At 44.3% G+C, this 22,117-nt stretch overlaps 1 protein-coding gene across 1 annotated transcript in view; it reads left to right on the forward strand.

Annotated features, from left to right (window-relative positions):
• Nucleotides 1-21,739, forward strand: part of LDAH (lipid droplet associated hydrolase) — a 115,005-nt gene extending 93,266 nt beyond the window's left edge. Inside the window, exons 6-7 of the mRNA XM_056856759.1 lie at nucleotides 10,126-10,208; nucleotides 21,531-21,739. Coding sequence (XP_056712737.1) covers nucleotides 10,126-10,208; nucleotides 21,531-21,722 — 275 coding nt within the window. The 3' untranslated portion in view covers nucleotides 21,723-21,739. The remainder of the gene's footprint in view (nucleotides 1-10,125; nucleotides 10,209-21,530) is intronic.
• Nucleotides 21,740-22,117: the final 378 nt, after the last annotated feature.

Here is a 22,117-nt window from a genome sequence, read left to right on the forward strand (position 1 = left end):
AACTCAGCCATACAGCTTGATTTTTTTCCAGTGGTGTTCTGGTCCTCGGAATGCATGTTCATATAGTGATGTGCCATCTTCTGAAATATCTTCAAAATAGGTGCTGAGTCAGAGACAAACAAATAGAAACTAGAAGCTGTCACAACATTAGTCCAGTACACCAACATCCATAGAAAATGCCAGTTTGTGCTGACTCGAGCTGTGTCAACAATAGTAGTGGGAGGGGCTGTGGCTCAGTGGTAGAGCATCTGCTTGGTATGCAGAAGGTCCCAGGTTCAATCCCCGGCATCTCCAGTCAAAGGGACTAGGCAAGTCCCTTTAGGAAGAATTTTCTAACTTAGGAAGAATTTTCTAACAGAGCAGTTCCTCAGTGGAACAGGCTTCCTTGGGAGGTGGGAAGCTCTCTTTGCTTTTTTAAGAAGAGGTAAGATGGCCATCTGTCAGCAATGCTGATTCCATGACCTTAAGCAGATCATGAGAGGGAGGGCATCTTAGCCATCTTCTGGGCATGGACTAGGGGTCACTGGGGGTGTGGGGGGGGGAGTTAGTTGTGAATTTCCTGCATTGTGCAAGGGGTTGGACTACATGACCCTGGTAGTCCCTTCCAACTCTATGATTCTATTATTCTATTCTAAGTAGGTGATGTGAAAGACCTCTGCTTGAGACCTTGGAGAGCCGCCGACGGTCAGGGTAGTCAATATTGACTTTGATGGACCAAGGGTCTGATTCAGCATAAGGCAGCTTCATGTGTTCATATGTGGGAGTAAGTCCTTAGCCTGGCAAGTTATTAAGAAGCGTACAATATTCCATTCCCATGGGAAGAGTAAAGGCAAATTGTTGGTTAAAAAACAAAAACAAATGAATGAGTCTGATGAATGCTTCATTTTGCTCATTGATTTACTGCAGTGGAGCATACATTTAAGCCCAGTCTATACATCCAGAAAAAATATTGGATACAGTTCTCATGAGACTATATCATTTCTAAATGCTAGTGTGAGACTCAAATGATTTAATACTCTCCCACAAAAAAAGGCTGCTTCCCTGTGGAATGTTAACATGTCAAGAAGAGGGATCTTAACCTAACCTTCTTAGGATGCTCATGCACTGACTGTTGTTGTTTTTTTAAGGAAAAAAATAGTTTGAGTAACCCCTTCCTCCAACCTGCAGTCCCAAGTGGGCTGTGCCGCATGCTGTTTTGAAGCTGTACATCAGCTTTTTGGTAGAGACCATCTAGCCTGACCCAAACTATCAGCTACGCAATCCAGGCACCGGTTTGCTGCAGAAAGCAAGGAAGATGCTTGCAGGGCAGATGACTCCAGTTTTGAGTCAAGCCACCTACTGCAGGAGTTTGTTGTTTTTTGATGCAGTTTTTGTTCAGCATCAGGTAACACCCAATGAAGACTTCCTATCATGTCTCATTCACCTTGCCCAGTGTGCCGGTTCTTGATTGTACAAGCAGAGGCACACTCCAAGCAATTAAAAGGAGAGCCAGTGTGGTGTAGTGGTTAAGAGCGGTGGACTCTAATCTGGAGAAGCAGGTTTGATTCCCCGCTACTCCACATGAAGTCTCTTAGCCCCACCTACATCACAAGTTGTAGGGAGAGGAAGAGAAGTCAATTGTAAGTTGGTTTGAGACTCCTTAAAGGCAGAGAAAATTGAGGTATAAAAACCAACTCTTCTTGACTGATGTGCTTTCATCTACCGTAGTCAACCTAGTGCATAATAATATACCCTTTATGCTACAAGATGGGGATGGAGAGTGGATTGCCCCTCCTGGGTAGGGTTGCCAGGTCCCTCTTTGCCACTGGTGGGATGTTTTTGGGGCGGAGCCTGAAGAGGGCGGGGTTTGGGGAGGGGAGGGACTTCAATGCCATAGAGCCCAATTGCCAAAGCAGCCATTTTCTCCAGGCGAACTGATCTCTTTCGGCTGGAGATCAGTTGTAATAGCAGGATCTAACAGAGCAACCCTATCTGGACACTATCCTTCTGTTGATAAAGCCCAAGATCGCATTTGCCTTTTTAGCTACTGCATCACACTGCTGACTCATATTCAGTGTTTGGTCTACTAAGATCCTTTTCGCACACACTGCTGCCAAGACAAGTCTCCCCCATCCTATAATTATGCATTTGATTTTTCCTACCTAAATGCAGAACTTTACATTTATCTCTGTTGAAATGCTTTTTATTAGTTTAAGCCCAATTCTCCAAGATCATCCTGTATCCTGGCTCTGTCTTCTACTGTATTTGCTACCCCTCCCAATTTAGTATCGTCTGCAAATTTAATTTAACTAATTTAATTTAGTATCCTCTGAAGAGTTCCTTCATCCAAATCATTTATAAAGATGTTGAACAACACAGGGCCCAGGACAGATCCCTGAGGCATTCCACTAGTCACACCTTTCCAAGTGGATGAGGAACCAGGTATTTCCCAACCCGGAGCTGGTAACCCTAAGTGTGGGGGCAACATGTGGTCTACAGTGGAAGGAGGGAATTAGTGAAAATTGCTATTCACCCCACAGCAGATGGTGCAAAATGCTGTCTACTTTCTCTGTAAAGCTCTCACTTTTTTTAACCTTTAATTTTTCCCAATTGGTAGTTTTCTATTTGCATACATTAGAGTGGATTAACTTGTGCAATACAGGAATCACCATTTTTCTTCCACTTGGAGAACTGATTACTTTCATTCTATCTATTGAAGGATTCTTCCAACAATTTTATCTACCATCTGAACCTGTCTGTTCAACCCGCTTATCAGCCATCGCTCAAGTGTTCCTCGGAAGCCTTTAGGTTTTCACCTGATTATTGCAATGAATGCCACCTGGCTTGCAGCAGAGAAAACTGCATTAGCAGAGAAGCTAACTGAAACCTCTCATTGGAAATTGAACCAGCATAATGCATGGCTTGTGGCTATGCGCCCTGTAGCTTAAATATGTGTCAGTTCACAAACAAACAAAATTCTAAACAAATGTGGTCGACACACGTCAAACCGATTTAGGAATACAGCAGAGTTCAGCATGACAGACTTAACTCAGTTAAATTTAGAAAAGGACATGGACTCTGAGTTAGGAAGACTAAAGATTGCCTGATGCTAAAAACTTAGCTCTTTTTCCATATACTGCGCTGCTATGTAGGAAGCAGCACGGGAAAGGAAGGAGGAAGGAAGAAGGGAAGGAAGGAAGGAAGACAGAAAGAATATCTAATGCTAAGCCAAGCATCTGGGATCCTCTGTGACATAAAACATAGATAGAAAGTGATGTCACAACACTGGAACAATACAGAAGTTCCAAGTAAAATTGTTTTCCACTTAGTTAGCCAAGCATTTGAGGAAATTAAAAAAAGAAAGAAAAACCAAAGACATTTCTTTTCCAACAAAAATGATCACGAGGATTACTCCAGCCTTCTGCCTTTTAGAACACACCCTTGCAGATGGTGTTTTACACACAGTCGACAGCTCACTCTACAGACGAAGGACACGCAAGAAACTCAATGGGTTGCCCAAGATCAACAGAACGCAGAGTTCCCTCTGTGCGAGTGTGGTCTTTTTGAGTTTATGAGACAGCTCTTTCCAATCCAGTACAAACGGCATCCTCTGGCAGTCACAGATATATGTTTGGGAGACCGTTCTTTGATTAGATTTGGATGTTTGGAATCAGTTGAGTCTTGTTCATTTATTCATTTCTAACTTTTCTATTCCTGCCCTTCCAACAAGTGCAGGGTGGCTGACGACAGAAATTAAAACAGACAATCTGTACAATCCTAAGAATTATTTTTTAAAAACACACAAATTCACTGCATGTAACTCAAAAGTTAAGAACAGTCACTTCTTCCAGCTTCTACCCAACCACAAATGTGCTCAGAGTCCAACCAACAAATAGCCCTCTGAAAAGTTAAAATGGCTGCAACTTTTCAACAAGCTAAAAAGGTGGGGAAGTATAGCCTAAAGGGGGCTGTTTCAATGTGATGGGATGTTCACATTAAAAAGTCTGGTTTCTGGCCCAAGCCAGAGAGCCATGGTGAAAAGATGGTTGAAAGGGGCTGCTAGGCTGACCTCAGTGTACACACAGGTCAGTCCTAGGAGTAGGGTTGCCAACCTCCAGATATTAGCTGGAGACCTCCTGCAATTACAACTGATCTCCAGCCGATAGAGATCAGATCACCTGGAGAAAATAGCCGCTTTGGCAATTGGACTCTATGCTATTGAAGTCCCTCCCCTCCCCAAACCCCGCCCGCCTAAGGCTCCATCCCAAAAACCTCCTGCCAGTGGCAAAGAGGGACCTGGCAACCCTATGTCCAGATCACGTGAAGCGATGGTATTCCTTTACTCTTCTCTGGTTAGACCTCACCTAGACTATTGTGTTCAGTTTTGGGAGCATACAGCTTGATTTTTTCATACAGCTTGATTTGTTTCAGTGGTGTTCTGGTCCTCGGAATGCATGATAGTATAGTGATGTGCCGTTTTCTGAAATATCTTCAAAATATGTGCTGAGTCAGAGCCAAGCAAATAGAAACTAGAAGCCGTCACAACATTTGTCCAGTACACCAACATCCATAGAAAATGTCAGTTTGGGCTGACTCAAGCTGTGTCAACAATAGTAGTGGGAGGGGCTGTGGCTCAGTGGCAGAGCATCTGCTTGGTCCCAGGTTCAATCCCCGGCATCTCCAGTTAAAGGGACTAGGCAAGTCCCTTTAGGAAGAATTTTCTAACTTAGGAAGAATTTTCTAACAGAGCAGTTCCTCAGTGGAACAGTCTTCCTCAGGAGGTGGTGAGCTCTCCTTCCCTGGAGGCTTTTAAGCAGAGGGTAGATGGCCATCTGTCAGCAATGCTCATTTTATGACCTTAGGCCGATCATGAGAGGGAGGGCATCTTGACCATCTTCTGGGCATGGAGTAGGGGTCACTGGGGGTGTGGGGGGAGGTAGTTGTGAATTTCCCGCATTTTTTCAGGGAGTTGGACTAGATGAGCCTGGTGGTCCCTTCCAACTCTATGAATCTGTGGAGATTTGGGGGTGGGGTTTGGAGAGGGGAGAGACTTCAATGCCATAGAGTACAACTGCCAAAGTAGCCACTTTCTCCAGGTGATCCAATTTCTGGCCTGGAGATCAGTTGTAATAGCGGGAGATCTCCAACCACCACCTGAAGATTGGCAACCCTACTCAGACTGTTCCAGCAGATCCACTAACTCACAGAAGCACGAGTTCAGGGGGTATAGAAAGCTCCAGTGGGAAGTGGGAGGCATGACATTCGCCTTTATCTGGCAGGACTACACTACTGCTACTTAGGATGTATATTCCCTAGTTCTCCATAGAGATATACCAGCAGATGATTTGACTGCTGAATATACAAATGAGACTGTTCTTGCTTCAAAGTACAGGGGGTTTATTTTTTTTTATTATTATTATAATTTTTTTTTAGGTTTGTTTGCTTGCTTGCTTGCTTGCTTCCTTCATTGTGTAGCCTGGTTGCACAACCATTTTTGAACTTCGGGGTTGTGTGCTGCAGGTATTTTTGCGTGACAATTGGTGGTTAATTGAATCTGTGTCAAATGGCCCTAAAGGCTGAAAAAGTGTGATTGATTTCAGTCATTAACACTTTGTTGGGGACGTGGAGAGAGAAACTAATTTAGCTGATGTGGATATTAAGCTTTGGCCGTGACAGTCTAGGTTAAAGAGCTACCAGTGATATAATGTTCTCTTTTCTTCTCTTGGTCCTTGATTTTGAGCCCCGTCCGCATTGTGCCATCGGGAATAAATCAAGGGTATTTTGGCACAGTTAGCTGTCTCTGTTTAGCAAAGGCATGGGACTGAACTGACAACCAATGCTTAATCACCTCAATTTGAGAAAAAGAGGAGGTGGTGAGAAGGAGAGAGAGAGTGAGAGAAGGATCTCTTCTTCCAGGTCAGAAGAGAGGTCATTGGTGGGATCAAGGGGTGGAATTTTCTCTGCAGCCGAGCGCTATACGCCTTCGGTTTACTAGGCTTTCATTGCCTCATCCTATGTGGTGTCTATAATGATCGGGAATTTGTGGTCTTCACAGGCCTTATCAATTTAAAATGGCCTCGTCAAGTTGTTGAATTACCTAAGCTGCAGACTGATAAATTGTGATGTTAAAAAACAGTGTTGGAAATCCCATTTACTTTATGTTGCTCTTTGCATCTAAGCACCGCAAGGTACATTTAAATAATTAACAAGTTAATCATCGCAATATTTCTCTGGGTTTTTTTCTTTATTTTATTTTATTATTATTTTTGCTATCGCTACTTTTCGTGAATTAAGAAGTCTGAAGTTCTGAACCCAGTCTAGAATCGAGGCTTCCTTCTGTGACAGAAAACACGAAAGGGCTACATTTTGTCGGTTCTTGTAGGTTATCCGGGTTGTGTGACCGTGGTCTTGGTATTTTCTTTCCTGACGTTTCGCCCACAGCTGTGGGCGAAACGTCAGGAAAGAAAATACCAAGACCACGGTCACACAACCCGGATAACCTACAAGAACCGATGAACTCTGACCGTGAAAGCCTTCGACGCTACATTTTGTGTTTCATTGCCAACTCTGATTTGTTCATTGAAGACCCCCTACTGCAGTGTAGGTGGCAGAGTGATAGGAAATACCAAACATGTATGATTGTTTTTTATTTATTTATTTATTTTAAAATATTTATGGACTATTATTCCTCAACAAGTAGGACCAAGGTGGTTTACAAAAACATGCTATCGCACGCCAGCCCTAAGAACAATACAACCATAAAAGCATTACTCCATCAAAAAAACAACTACAGCCTCAGTCCAAATCTACAGCCACATAATATTGATAAAATCAAAAGAAAGCCTTTTGAGATGATAGTCCTTTCCTAAATATGGGCAAGAGGGCCAGTTCTCACCTCTGCTGCAATCCTCTCCTACAACACTGGGAGGGAAACCTGGATGAGTTGTTGCAGAATAAATCTCTCCATGGGAGGAAATACAAAGGAGACTGTGGTGAGAAGAACATTAGACTAAGAACCTAAGAAGAGCCCTGCTGGATCAGATCACTGGTCCATCTAGTCCAACATCTGGTCTCACACAGTGGCCAAGCAGTTCCTCTGGAGGTCCAACAAGAAGACATAGAGGCCGAGACGTTCCCCTGATGTTGCCTCCTGGCACTGGGATTCAGAGGTTTACTGCCTCTGAATGTGGAGTTTCCCTTTAGTCACCATGGCTAGTAGCCACTGATGGACCTATTCTCCATGAATGTAATCCACTTTTAAAGCCATCTATGCCTGTGGCCATCACTTAGGGTTGCCAACCTCCAGGTAATAGCTGGAGATCTCCTGCTATTACAACTTATCTCCAGCAAATAGAGATCAGCTCATCTGGAGAAAATGGCTGCTTTGGCAATTGGACTCTATGGCATTGATGTCCCCCCCTCCCCAGATGCCACCCTCCTCAGGCTCCGCCCCAAAAACCTCCTGCCGGTGGTGAAGAGGGACCTGGCAACCCTACCATCACTGCATTCTCTCACAGCAAATTCCACATTTTAATCACTCGCTGTGTAAAGAAGTATTTCATTTTGTCCGTCCTGAATCTACTGCCCACCAGCTTCATTGGATGCTCTCGAGTTCTAGTACCTTGGGAGAGGGGGGGGGGGAATTGTCTTTGTCACCTCTCTCAAACCCATGCATAATTTTATAAACCTCAGTGGAGTATAATGCCGTAGACTCCACCCTCCCAAGCAGCCATTATCTCATGGGCAACTGATCTCTGTTGTCTGGACAGCAGTTGTAATTCCGAGAGATCTCCAGGCCCTGCTTGGAGGTTGGCAACCCTAGTGCAGAAGCATAAAAATCTGCACAGATACATAAGAACATAAAGAGAGGCCCTGCTGGATCAGACCAAGGTCCTTCAAGTCTAGCAGTCTGTTCACACAGTGGCCAACCAGGTGCCTCTAGGAAGCCCCACAAACAAGACAACTGCAGCAGCACCATCCTGCCTGCGTTCCACAGCACCTAAGATAATAGGCATGTTCCTCTGATCCTGGAAAGAATGGGTATGCATCATGACTAGTAGCCATTTTTACTAGTAGCCATGAATAACCCTCTCCTCCATGAACATGTCCACTCCCCTCTTAAAGCCTTCCAGGTTGGCAGCCATCACCACATCCTGGGGCAAGGAGCTCCACAATTTTACTATGCGTTGTGTGAAGAAATACAGTATGTTGCACCAAATTCTTCATCCGGCATAACTGAAAGGCATCCAAGGACTTGTTTGCTGGAGCTCGACTCTAAAGCTGAAGCAGTCTTCATAGGAAAAGATGCATTGCCACAGGGATTGTGCTCTTATCTTCCTTAGCGTGAATCGTGAGAGCCGAGCACAGCCCAGGATAATCTACATCAGCCATCTGAACAGATCCATGTGTATCAGTACTGTTTGTTTTTTATGGGTCATGAAAATGCCTCTGTGCAGAAGCATCCAGAGGGCTAACTCACTCTTTCTCTGTGATTGCTATCAAAAACCTCTTACCTTTGTGGAAAGTAGTGTTAAAATGCTCTCCGGGGGGAGGTTCATCTTTGTGATTAACACACACGTTGCCTGCTTGGGGAATAGCTCTTTAACAGCAGCCATGAGTGCAGAATAGCTCTCACTGGCAGTGATTTTCCAGAGAGTAAAGCAAGAATATGTACAAAACAATTTATTTTAAAAGTTCCAGTATCTTAGTGCAAAATGCAAATAACGATCCTGTCGCACTACAAACAAATACAGTGAGTTGAACCGTTCATCTGGGGCAAGTTGGAGTGCCGTGGAGGCTGAGACCCAAGAACCACAACTTGTCGACCACTCTGGGCTGCATTTCACCTCCGTGAAAGAGATTAAAGCAAGTTAGGGCGGCCTTAGGGAGCCAGACCGGTGTAGTGGTTAAGAGCGGCGGACTCTAATCTGGAGAACCGGGTTCGATTCCACACTCTTCCACATGAAGCCTGCTGGGTGACCATGGGCTAGTCACAGAATCTCTTAGAGCTCTCTCAGTCCACGCGGAGGCAGGCAGTGGCAAACCACCTCCGAACGTCTCTTGCCTTGAGAATCGACTGTACAGGGTCGCCATAAGTCAGCTGTGACTTGACGGTGCACACACAGGGGGGCCTTGTTGTATTTGAGAAGGAACATCAGGTGGGACGACGTTGGTGTCATTGACAGATAATTGGCTTGTGAGGAATCAGTCCTGAAGACGCTGGCTTGAGAGAAAGTAGCCATTATTCTTTTAAAAAACATGACTTGGGGAAGAGCCATTACTTTTAAAGAGATAATGGATATGAAAGTCATTGACTTCCCGTCACCTCTGAGATTATTTTCTTTTTTGGTACATGCCTCGTTAAACTTGATCATTCAGGGTCCTCATTAGTTCCAAGCAGCCTGGTTGTTTGGGTTTTGATTAGGCCTCTGCTAACTCTGTGTTAGATTTGCAAGATCTGAGCAAGGCTGTCAAAGATAGGACATTTTGGAGGACTTTCATTCATAGGGTCGCCATGAGTCGGAAGTGACTTGACGGCACTTAACACACACACACAACTCTGTCTGCCCTGACCTAGATGGCCCAGGCTATCCTGATCTCGTCAGATCTCAGAAGCTAAGCAGGGTCAGCCCTGGTTAGTATTTGGATGGGAGACCACCAAGGAATACCAGGGTTGCTGTGCAGAGGAAGGCACTGGCAAACCACCTCTGTTAGTCTCTTGGCATGAAAACCCAAAAAAGGAGTCGCCATAAGTCGGCTGCGACTTTACGGCACTTTACACACACACACAGCTCTGTGTCTACATGGAGAGTTGACCTTCTGGCATCCAGATCTTCCTCCTGTTGCTGCCACCTCTCCCTGCTTCCATTTCCTCAGCATTGCAAGAATTTGTAAAATATAATGTGCAGGGTCACCACTGAGAATGTGGATTATGAACTCGTTTTATTAATTTTTATCGCCATAAGGTTTTTTTATATTATTGTATTTTTATAGATTTTATTCTTTTGCTATGTATAATTACATTAACTGTCACCTTTAACCTCTGTGGTATTCTAGCTCAACTTAATTTGAAAATTGCAGCCCCTTGTCTAGAGAAACTGTGCTTTGTAATTCCATGACTGAACTATTTGTTTGCCTCTTTTGCAGCAAATGTCATGTACTTGGCAAGTCAAGAGATGAGGAAGGTTGTGGAGCGAGACAGCACTACCATAAGACAGCACTTAAAGAAGGTAATGCTTTATTCTTTGCACAGTTTTCATTAGCTAGACAATCGAAGGCAGTTCTTGTTTATGCTCTTCAAAGAGTTCTTCTTTTCCAACATCTAAAAACTTCTGTAAAACATCAGTTCTTGTAGGTTATCCGGGCTGTGTGACCCTGGTCTTGGTATTTTCTTTCCTGACTTTTCGCCAGCAGCTGTAACAGGCATCTTCAGACTCTTCTGAAGATGCCTGCCACAACTGCTGGCGAAATGTCAGGAAAGAAAATACCAAGACCACAGTCACGCAGCCCGGATAACCTACAAGAACTGATGAACTCTGACTGTAAAAGCCTTCGACAATATTCTGTAAAACAGCTTGAATGTTTTCACGTGCACGTTTTTGTACGAGCAGAACATTCTAAACTGTCCTCCAGAGCCACCCCCATACACTGTTCATTTGTTTATTTACTTAATTTATACCCCACTTTGCTCACCAGCGGGGACCAAAAGTGGTCTATAACATCCTCTCTTCCTCCATTTTATCTTCGCAACAATCCTGTGAGGTAGGTTAGGCGGAGAGAGCCTGATGGACTCAAGGCCACCAAGCAAGCTTCCTAAGTAGAATCTGGATTTGAACCTAGGTCTCCCAGATCTTACTCCAGCACTCTGAGCACAACACCATACTGGCTCTCGGTGCTTGATTTAACCAATCAATCAACGTTTATTATGATCAAAAGATAAGTCAGCATCAGTTTAACAGCACAATTTACATACAAATATAAAATCAATATGCAGAGATTTAACCAGTATCTGAGTTATGTATCAGCACTTTAGCACTCCTCTAATGTGTGGCACTAGTCTGACCTGGATGGCCCAGGGTAGTCTGATCTCAGAAGCTAAGCAGGGTTGGCCTTGGTTAGTAATTGGATGGGAGACCACCAAGGAAGTGCAGAGGAAAGCAATGGCAAACCACCTCTGTTAGTGTCTTGCTTTGAAAACCCTATGGGGGTCATAATGTTGGCTGTGATTTCATGGCACTTTACACACACAATATTTCACAATGAAGCACTAATAGGAGTGTCTTTTGTCCAACTCTTTTGTGCAAGACAGATAACATCTGTTTATAGCTATCCGCCTCGTACATTTTTTGTCCTGTTCTCTTCCTCCAAGATGCTCGAGGCAGTGTAGTAGTTGAGAGCAGTGGACTCTCATCTGGAGAACCAGGTTCGATTCCCCAATCCTCCACATGAGCGGCAGACTCTAAGCTGGTGAACCAGGTTGGTTTCCCCACTCCTACACATGAAGCCAGCTGGGTGACCTCGGGCTAGTCACAGCTCTCTTCAAACTGTCTCATCCTCACCTACCTCACAAGGTGTCTGTTGCGGGGAGGGGAAAAGAAGGATTCTCCTTTAAAAAGGTAGAGAAAATTGGCATATGAAAACCAACTCTTCTTCTTCCCTTCCCTGTTTGATCTTCATGACAGCCTCATGAGGTGTATTAGACTGAGAGGGTGTGACCAGCTTATGCTCCCCCAGCAAGTGAGGGGAAATGAGGGAATTTTAAGCTGGGCCTCACAGATCCCACTTAGAATTCCAACTGCGCTACTCTATCGTGGCACCATTCGATTTATTCTATAGATTTAAACTGCTGAGATCAAAACTTGGCAGGCCTCAGAATGCTGCTTTTTCTACTACATCAATCCTTTCTGCTGTTAACAAGTAAGAATGTCGGCTGCCGACCTGAAAGGAGGGGCTGTGGCTCAGTAGTTAGAGCATCTGTTTGGCATGCAGAAGGTCCCAGGTTCAATCCCCGGCATCTCCAGTTAAAGGGACTAGGCAGGTAGGTGATGTGAAAGACCCCTGCCTGAGACCCTGGAGAGCTGCTGCCGGTCTGAGTAGACAATACTGACTTTGATGGATCAAGGGTCTGATTCAGAATAAGGCAGCTTCGTGTGTTCAAGTGTTTAGCGTAACAGTGAACGCTCAACAACTGTCTTGCGGGTCTGCTGTTTTCTCAGAACAGCACTGTGCGACGTGTGCCTTCCTTGGCTTCACCGTGCTTATGATCGCCGTAAAACTCTCTTCCTTCCCTTGCTAAATTAAGGGTCATGGCAAGCAGCAAGTGCCCTGCAGGTGCTTGAGGCTATTTCCATCTGTTTTTCTTCACAACGTCAGTCCGAGCAGTACTTTGGCACCTGGGGACCTTCTTTGAAAACTTGTTTTTTATTGGTTCCTCTGTGTCATTGCAATTTCAAAATGGCAAGCTGTACCCAGGGGGGAAAAAAAAAAAACTTGAGGCAAAGTTAGCAAAAAGTTGGCAAGTCGACGGTAAAGCGAAGGCAAGTGTGAAATTAAATACCTTCCGTCTCTCCCACCCCTGCCACTACCGATTCTTCCTTCTAATCATTCCTGTGAATGTGAAAATTAGGGGAGAAATGGGAGTTGGCACGAGAAGTTTCTACCTGAAGTATCCTGACAGTAAGAGGAGGTTTGATTAATAAAGGGCTGGAGGTTTACGAGAACAGGAACCGTAGTCCGAGTTGCTCACAGCTGGCGAGTTGTTGCTTTGAAAAATGTATTGCTGTTTAGTAGTCAGCGCGATCATAAGTGTAAAGCCAATCTTAACACCTGATGGTGCCAGTTGCTGTGGAAGAGAGAAAGTTATTTCTGGACTCCATTTGCATGTTGTGTGCTGAAGGAGGTGAGAGAAGAGACACTAAATTATTCCTGCCTTTCCAAGCCCAGTTTTACAGCATGATTAGTCCGGGTCGGGGAGCAGGAGGCAATATGGTTCTTTTCAGAATTGGGGCAGAGGTCCCGAGTATAGTAGTGTTAACGGGCAAGGGAGGCCGAGACCATCTGTAGACATTTCTGTGCGTTTAAAGTCAACCGTAATTCAGCGTTGAACAGTGTTGTTCAGCGATGAAGATTAGCTTTCCTGTTTTTATCATGAAGCATTGAATTTTCTGAAGGGGGTCTGTCATGTGTGTAAAGTGCTATCAAGTCACAGCCGACTTATGGCGACTCAGTAGGGTTGAGAGCCAGCGTGGTGCAGTGGTTAAGAGCAGTGGTTTGGAGCAGTGGACTCTGATCTGGAGAACCAGGTTTGATTCCCCACTCCTCCACATGAGCAGCGGAGACTAATCTGGTGAAACGGATTGGTTTCCCCACTCCTCCACCTGAAGCCAGCTGGGTGACCATGGGCTAGTCACACTCTCTCAGCCCATGTACCTCACAGGGTGTCTGTTGTGGGGAGGGGAAGGGAAGGTGATTGTAAGCCAGTTGGATTCTTCCTAAGTGGTAGAGAAAGTCAGCATATAAAAACCAACTCATCCAGTTCACCAGATTAGCGTCCACCGCTTGAGGAGGGTGGCGTTTGGGGAGTGGAGGGACTTCAATGCCATTGAGTCCAATTGTCAAAGGAGCCATTTTCTCCAGGTTAACTGATCTCTATTGGTTGGAGATCCATTGTGATAGTGGGAGATCTCCAGCTACTACCTGGAGGTTTGGAAATCAGTACAGACACTGGCATTAACAAAGTGCAAAATATATTAATAGCTAATCAAATATAGATACAAGGTGTAGATACAAACAACATCCTATCATAATCCAAAAATGTACTATGAAAGATTCTATAAGGTTCACAATAAATAAAATGTCCTCATGCATCACATGTGAATCTTTAAATTCCAATCTTCACCCTGGTCCACCTGTAGGTACCACCGGAAAGAATTTCACTCCAAAGGTAGAAGGGGATACCTCCGTTTTGAAGTCTTCTTCAATCCCACTTCTATATTAATTCTCAAAACATGTTTTCCATCTTGTATAATTCCAACATAGTAACAGCACCTTTCTTACATTAGGATGGTTTGTAGGTTCCTCATCAGGATACCAAAAACAGATCGTTATATTTAATGCAGTCAGCTAGATATTCCTGGAAGGCCTAAAAGCATGGCATAGAGGCTAAAGCCTTCCCCCAGCACTGGTGCTTAGAGGGTTACTGCCTCTGTACTTGGGTGCTCCATTTAGTCACCATGGCTGATAACAATTGATCATGAATTTGCCTAATCCCCTTTTCAAACCAACTACATCCCATGGCAGTGTATTCCACAAGGGATTTACTCTTTGAGTGGAGAAGTGTTTCTTAAAACTTACCCAAGGCAGCTTACAACCTTTTAGGTCAAAAAATAAAAGTTTAGCAAGGCAGTTCTAAGAAGCTCTGTGGCTGTGGCTCAGTGGTAGAACATCTGCTTGGCATGCAGAAGGTCCCAGGTTCAATCCCCGGCATCTCCAGTTAAAGGGACTAGGCGAGTAGGTGATGTGAAAGACCTCTGCCTGAGACCCTGGAGAGCTGCTGGCGGTCTGAGTAGACAATACTGAATTTGATGGACCAAGGGTCTGATTCAGTATAAGGCAGCTTCATGTGTTCATGTGTATGTGTACCATAGAGTTTCCAGTTTAAAACCAATTAAAAGAAGAATCAATAGAGGGGGGAAATATGAGAATGGGGGGGAAATTAAAAGTAAAGACCATAATAACAGCAGGTTGTAAAACTGTCCAGACAAATAACACATAAACACACACCTACAAAAATAAAAAAGTGGAACCACCAACATAGCTTCTAACATGAACATTAAAAAAATCAGCAGTCAGCAGGGGATAAGGAACTCCTATCAAAATCTCCATGGTAAGGGACAATTGGGGAGGAAGAAGAAGAGGAGGAGGAGGAGTTGGTTTTTATATGCCAACTTTCTCTACCACTTAAGGAAGAATCAAACCAGCTTACAATCACCTTCCCTTCCCCTCCACACAACAGACACCCTGTGAGGTAGGTGAGGCTGAGAGAGCTCTAAGAGAGCAGTGACTAGCCCAAGGTCACCAGCTGGCTCCATGTGGAGGAGTGGGGAACCAAACCTGGTTATCCAGATTACGGTCCACCACTCATGTGAAGAAGTGGGGAATCAAACCCGGTTCTCCAGATTCTCTCCAAACCACTGCTGTTAACCAAATCTTTCAGATTTGGCACCATCAGAACATTTATGGGAAGTGAGATCCACAGTGTGGGGCACCATTACAGCAAAGGTCCCCATCTTTGGTCATACCCCATCTTGCTTCTGCATATGGGGCTCAGAGAGCAATCTTAATTGATAAGCCAATTCTCTCTTCAGTGGGTTCAGTATTCTGTCAGTTATGTCATGGTGGATTCAGAACGGGAGCATTCTGTTCTGAGTGAGGCTTAGTGGGGCTGCATACACACCGCTTGGTTTTTTTCCCTTCAGAATGGTGCAACCACCTCTTTGCAAAGGATTTGAAGAAATGTTAAAAGTAATCTCAGATGAAACACAATGAGCGACTGCTGGGAGGAAAGTGATGAAACCCTGGGGCGTCTACAGGAGCCCCTAAGCATACTTAAAGATGTCTGTGTATCATGGCTTGAAGCTTTTTATAAAGATGAACCTATTGTGTAACGCAAAATGCAAGTCAGAATGGCTTTGAAGAAGCCGTTGTTTGTCTCCCTGACAAATTAACCGCTCTGTGTTCTTTCAAAGGATGGACTCGTTTTGTTAAACCGTCTTGAAGAAAATTGCAAACTGAAGCAGCCAAAGCCAATTTTGAACTGGTTTTATTGAAACAGCTGGGCTGGTGTTGCCTAGTTTTCGTGACCCGGTGTCTAGAGCTGTCCAGAGCAGTTTAATAGTTATTGCCCTTGAAAGGATCATAATCTGGAAAGCAGCAGTACGGAAGACACCCCAGATGCAGACTCTCTGCCCATCGCCAGAATAAATTTATTTGCCTCCAGTTGTGGAAAATGTTCCAAATACTCCACATGAATAGGTCTAAAATCCTCTCTGCAGCCAAGAACACCTCTTATTTTGGCAGGTCCCGTGTACTTTTTGGACTGCACACAGCTGAAGTTCGGACTGGAAGTTAGGAAAGTTGCACATGAGGATTTTGCTACACGTAGCATTGAAGCATGCTCATTGGCACTTGTAGTGGGACCCCCAAATTACTCTATTATATGATCAAGTTGGACTTTCTGTGATATGCACCAGATTTGAAAAGTAGAGTAGGCAAATAATGAGCTCGCAGAAATTAAGTTCACAGAAAGTAGAAGATGAAGGAAGACAATTCATGTCTTTTGACAGTAAGATATGCATTTACCCTAGAGCACTGGAAAGTGTGTGTGTGTTAAGTGCCATCAAGTCGCTTCCAAATCATGGTGACCCTATGAATCAAAGTCCTCCAGAATGTCCTATCTTTGAAAGCCTTGCTCAGATCTTGCAAATTGAAGGCTGTGGCTTCCTTTATGGAGTCAATCCATCTCTTGTTGGGTCTTCCCCTTTTCCTGCTGCCCTCAACTTTTCCTAGCATGACTGTCTTTTCCAGTGACTCTTGTCTTCTCATAATATGACCAAAATACGATAGCCTCAGTTTAGTCATTTTAGCTTTTAGGGTCAGTACTGGAAAGTACAAGAAGAAAACTTGCACAACATTGTAGGTCAACTTCATGAGCAAGAGAATAGCTTTTGGTATATGACATCAAATACTCATGAGCTGGCTATCTAATATTAGGGCCAAATTTAACAAAAGATTTGGCCCTAAGTCTCTCTTAATGAATGGAGAATTCCACAAACTTTAAAAGCCTTTCATCTTCCTAAATTAGCAGATAATTTAGAAGAAAGATACCAGGAGAGTATGTATAGGGCCAGATGTAAGAAACAACAGCCACTCTGAGAGAAGTGCATATGTTTCAGATCAGATGGTGCTACTCTAATTATCCCAAAATGAATAGCACTCCTACTCTGAAAACGGCTGTGCCGTTTTCAACCTCATTCATCAGTGTTATTTCCATCTACTTGGGCTGTGAAAGATTAAGACATTTTGGTGCCCGACACAGCAAATCCCTTTATACCTTCAAAGTGGCAAAAATCTAATACTAAAGTTTCTCTTAACAGGATCCTAAAATCTGAGTGTAAGGGCAGCTGACTCTTCCTTCCTAAAGGTGGTCAGCAGGCAATAAGGTGTGGTGACTTGCTGAAAGCATTTAAGGATATTTAGGCATCTGGCATCATGTCCATCAGACATAGCACAGAGGAACCTCCTTTATTTTTTTCTGAGCAACAATAATCCACGTCAGTCTGATGGAGTTGGAACTCCATATCCTGTGAGCGATCCCAAAGACTACACAAGTCCGCTGATCCCTCTTTATATCTGTTCCTAGTCTGCAGCCCCAAATCCCCCTTAAAATGCCACTCCTAGGGGAAAGGGGACCCCCCAGAAACAGCATGGGAGATAATCGGATGTGAGCAGTGGGGAGGGGGAATCAGAGAATATCGCATACCCCTCCCATTCACAGAAAGGCCTCCGCTGGATCTGTGGTGGAAGGTACCATCAAGTCACAGCTGACTTATGGTGATCCCATAGGGTTTTCAAGGCAAGAGAGGTCCGGAGGTGGTTTGCCATTGCCTCCCTCCTCATGGGCTGAGAGAGTTTGGAGAGAACTGTGACTGGCCCAAGGTCACCCAGCAGGCTTCATGTGGAGGAGTGGCTCAGTGGTAGAGCATCTGCTTGGCATTCAGAAGGTCCCAGGTTCAATCCCCGGCATCTCCAGTTAAAGGGACTAGGCAAGTAGTTGATGTGAAAGACCTCTGTCTGAGAGCCTCTGCCAGTCTGAGTAGACAGTATAAGGCAGCTTCATGTGCTCATGTGAACCCAGTTCTCCAGATTAGAGTATGCCACTCTTAACCACTACACCACGCTGGCTCTCACCACTGGATCTAAGTCTTCATATTTTCATAGTCAAGACAGTTAATTTTATCTCTACTATATCCAGTAACAGTAACCGCAAAAACACACAGCATTTTCCAAAATGAATTACAATCTTGGCTGTTGTGTCCACTGAAGAACTAGTGCTTCCTGTACTGTGGGGTACCAGCTTATCTTCAAAGATACAGCAAGAAAATCCAGCACTGTATCACACCTAGAAAATAGTACTTGAACGACATTGGCAACTATTGAATTTAATTGTATTCATCAATATTTTGATCCAACTTTTTTCATGAAAATAAATTGTTCTCCTGGGAGATCAAGACATACACAAATGTAGCACCAGCTGATCTCCATATGGCAGAGAAATTTTTATGAAAGAATTCCTATATGTCAAGTGTTTTCAGGTTGATACTGGCACTCCATCTCACATCCAGCTGGTAATGCCAAAGAATTGCATATGAGAGGTCCAAAATTCAAAGTAGAATTTCCAAAACCAGCAGATTGTTTCATTTTTATTACTTTGTTGAGTGGAAGAAGAAATTCCACAATTAAGAGCAGCTGAGGGGATTTTTTATGTATTCTTACTGGGGGGGGAAAGAAGGCTATTCCTTGGCTGAAGCTTTGTAAACCAGATTACATCAGTGGTTTGATAGGATCATAAGAACATAAGAAAGGGCATGCTGGATCAGACCAAGGCCCATCAAGTGCAGCAGTCTGTTCACACCGTGGCCAACCAGGTGCCTCTAGGAAGCCCACAAACAAGACGACTGCAGCAGCAATATCCTGCCTGTGTACCACAGCACCTAATATAATAGGCATGCTCCTCTGATCCTGGAGAGAATAGGTATGCATCATGACTAGTATCCATTTTTACTAGTAGCCATGAATAGCCCTCTTCTCCATGAACATGTCCACTCCCCTCTTAAAGCCTTCCAAGTTGGCAGCCATCACCACATCCCAGGGCAGGGAGTTCTACAATTTAACTACCGGTATGTGTTGTGTGAAGAAATACTTCCTTTTATCTGTTTTGAATGTCTCACTCTCAAGCTTCAGCAGATGACCCCCACGTTCTAGTATTATGAGAGAGGGAGAAAAGTGATTTGCCTTGAAAATTATGCATAGAGTGCAGCAGAATTCATGAGGCAAATCGCTTTCCCCCCCCCCCCATAATACTAGAATGTGGGATCATCTGTGCAGCCTATCAGCATATTAAATAAAGCAGGGCTACTCTTACTGTCTAGTGTTATGTAAGCTACTAACCTTCAACTGATGGTCATGAAGCACAACTGGGTCATTCCCCAGCTTAAGGTGGATCACACCAGCCACAGTGCCCCCCCCTTTTTTTGTGCCGTCAAGTCACAGCTGATTCTTCCCGGATCCGGTAGGGTTTTCAAGGCAAGAGTCATTTGGAGGTGGTTTGCCATTGCCTGCCTCCATGTCACAACCCTGCTGTTCCTTGGAGCTTGCCCATCCAAATACTAACCAGGGCCAACCCTGCATAGCTTCTGAGATCTGACAAGCTCAAGCTAGCCTGGGGCTATCCAAGTCAGGATGTGCCACCTTTTAGTTAGTTAGAAGAAGAAGAGTTGGTTTTTATACCCTGATTTTCTCTACCTTGAAGGAATTTCAAACCAGCTTACGATCAGCTTCCCTTCCTCTCTCCACAACAGACACCTTGTGAGGTAAGAGAGCCAACGTGGTGTAGTGGTTAAGAGTGGTGGTTTGGAGTGGTGGACTCTGATCTGGACAACCGGGTTTGATTTCCCACTCCTCCACATGAGCGGCGGAGGCTAATCTGGTGAACTGGATTTGTTTCCCCACTCCTACACATGAAGCCAGCTGGGTGACCTTGGGCTAGTCACACTCTCTCAGCCTCACCTACCTCACAGGGTGTCTGTTGTGGGGAGGGGAAGGGAAGGTGATTGTGAGCCAGTTTGATTCTTCCCTAAGTGGTAGAGAAAGTCGGCATATAAAAACCAACTCTTCTTCTTCGTGGGGCTGGGACAGTTCTGAGAGAACTGTGACTAGCTCAAGGTTACCCAGCAGGCTGCATGTGTAGGATTGGGGAAACAAACCCAGTTCTCCAGATTAGAGTCTGCCACTCGTAACCACTACACCACGCTGGCTCCCCGTTCTGTGTTTTTTAAAAGTAAGAAGAAAATGAACACAGAAGGGAGATTTGGGAAGGAGTGCCACTCAACACGATTCTTGCATGGCCAGCTGGAATTTAAAAAGCAGGTCCAGCATTGAAAGTGAAGTCTGAGACTGTTGACCTGTCTGAATGGAGGGCGCCAATACTTGGATGCCTGTTGTACATTTAAACTATTGTCTCTTTTTTTTCATCCGTGAGTCTGCGGAAGCCATAAAACCAGAAGAAGGGGAAAAAATTGTCAGTACTTTTACACTTTTCTTGAGCTGCAGTGCCAGTACAGTCAACCAAGCAGGAAATCTTCATTATTTTCCTAGAAACTCTTTAAATGTAAACATCCTGTTGATAGCAATCTTGGATTCCTCTAGTATTTTTGCAGCGGCTGCCATAGTTGCGTGGTATCTGAATTCTCAGCTCATTTTCAGGACGTTTCATTTGATAATATGTTCAAGATTATTATTATTTTAAGGCAGAAAGTGCATGGGAATTACTGGGGAAACGAGGACTGCGATTAAAATTTTTATCAGGGATATTGAATAATGAACTTGTTGTACAGGTAAAAAATATGTATACTTGTGAATCATGCCGCATGAATGAAATATGTAACTGAATATGAGTCAACAGTGTGATATGGTGGCTAAGAAGGCCAATGCAATTCTGGGCTGCATCAATAGGAATATTGTGTCTAGATCAAAGTGATACTACCATTGTATTCTGCATTGGTCAGACCTCATTTGGAATACTGTGTCCAATTTTGGGCTTCACGATTTAAGAAGGATGTTGACAAGTTGGAGCGTGTCCAGAGAAGGGCAACCAGAATGGTCAAAGGTCTGGAATCCATGCCCTATGAGGAGAGACTTAAAGAGCTGGGTTTGTTTAGTCTGGAGAAGAGAAGGTTAAGGGGAGACATGATAGCCATGTTTAAATATTTGAAGGGATGCCATCTTAATGAGGGAACTAGCTTGTTCTCTGTTGCTTCCGAGACTAGAACATGGAGTAATGGATTTAAACTAAGAGAAAAGTGATTCCACCTAAACATTAAGAAGAACTTTCTGATGGTGAGGGCGGTTCGACTGTGGAATGCGCTGCCTCAGGAGTGGGAGTGGAGTCCCCATCTTTGGAGGTCTTTAAGCAGAGGTTGGATGGTCATCTGTCAGGAGAGCTTTGATTGTGGGATCCTACATGGCAGAGGGTTGGACTGGATGGCCCTTGTGGTCTCTTCCAACCTTGTGTGATTTTGTGATTTTTGTGATTTTGTATCCACATGACTGGGTTTGAATATTTTAAAGATTTAGCTTTGACTCTCTACAGCTTTGATTCTGTCGATAGACTGAGCAGCGACTGGGACGAGAAAAGAAGCCACAGGTGGTGTCCGAACTGACAAATCTGTTTTCTCCTTTTTTCTTCTAATATAATTTCTCTATTTTGACTTCAGCTGACTTTTTACTATGGAGCTACAGACCAGTGGTGCCCGGTGCAATACTATGAGGAGATGAAGATGGAGTTTCCAGACGGAGACATCCGATTGTGTGAGAAAGGAATCCGCCACGCTTTTGTCCTCGAAGCCAGCGAGGAAGTAGCTGCTATGATCACCGAGTGGCTACAGGATGATCTAGTCGGACTGTAAACGGTGAAGCAATGGATAAAATCAATGGTCGGGAGATGTTCCCTGCTTTGTGAACATGTCGTTGTACTTGAGGAGGTTTGCCCCCTTAATTTTGTCTGTGCATTGTGGCTTCTTTCCTGTTGAGGGCGTAGTGTGACCTTAGTGCCGTCCCATTGACAGAGTCCTGTTAAATGCCTTCAGTGTGGATGTAAGTGCCTGTCATGGATTTTGTCAAGTTCAAAACCAGACTTTTAAAAGTGTGTGGTAATAGCCCAGTTTCAGCATGGTGTAGTTGTTGAGAGCGGTGGACTCTGATCTGGAGAACCAGGGTGATTCCCTGTTCACATGAGCAGTGGACTCTAATCTGGTGAACCGGGTTGGTTTCCCCACTCCTACCCATGAAGCTAGTTGGGTGA

This window comes from Euleptes europaea, chromosome 10, assembly GCF_029931775.1.
Source record: "Euleptes europaea isolate rEulEur1 chromosome 10, rEulEur1.hap1, whole genome shotgun sequence".
Classification (NCBI taxonomy): Eukaryota; Metazoa; Chordata; class Lepidosauria; order Squamata; family Sphaerodactylidae; genus Euleptes; species Euleptes europaea.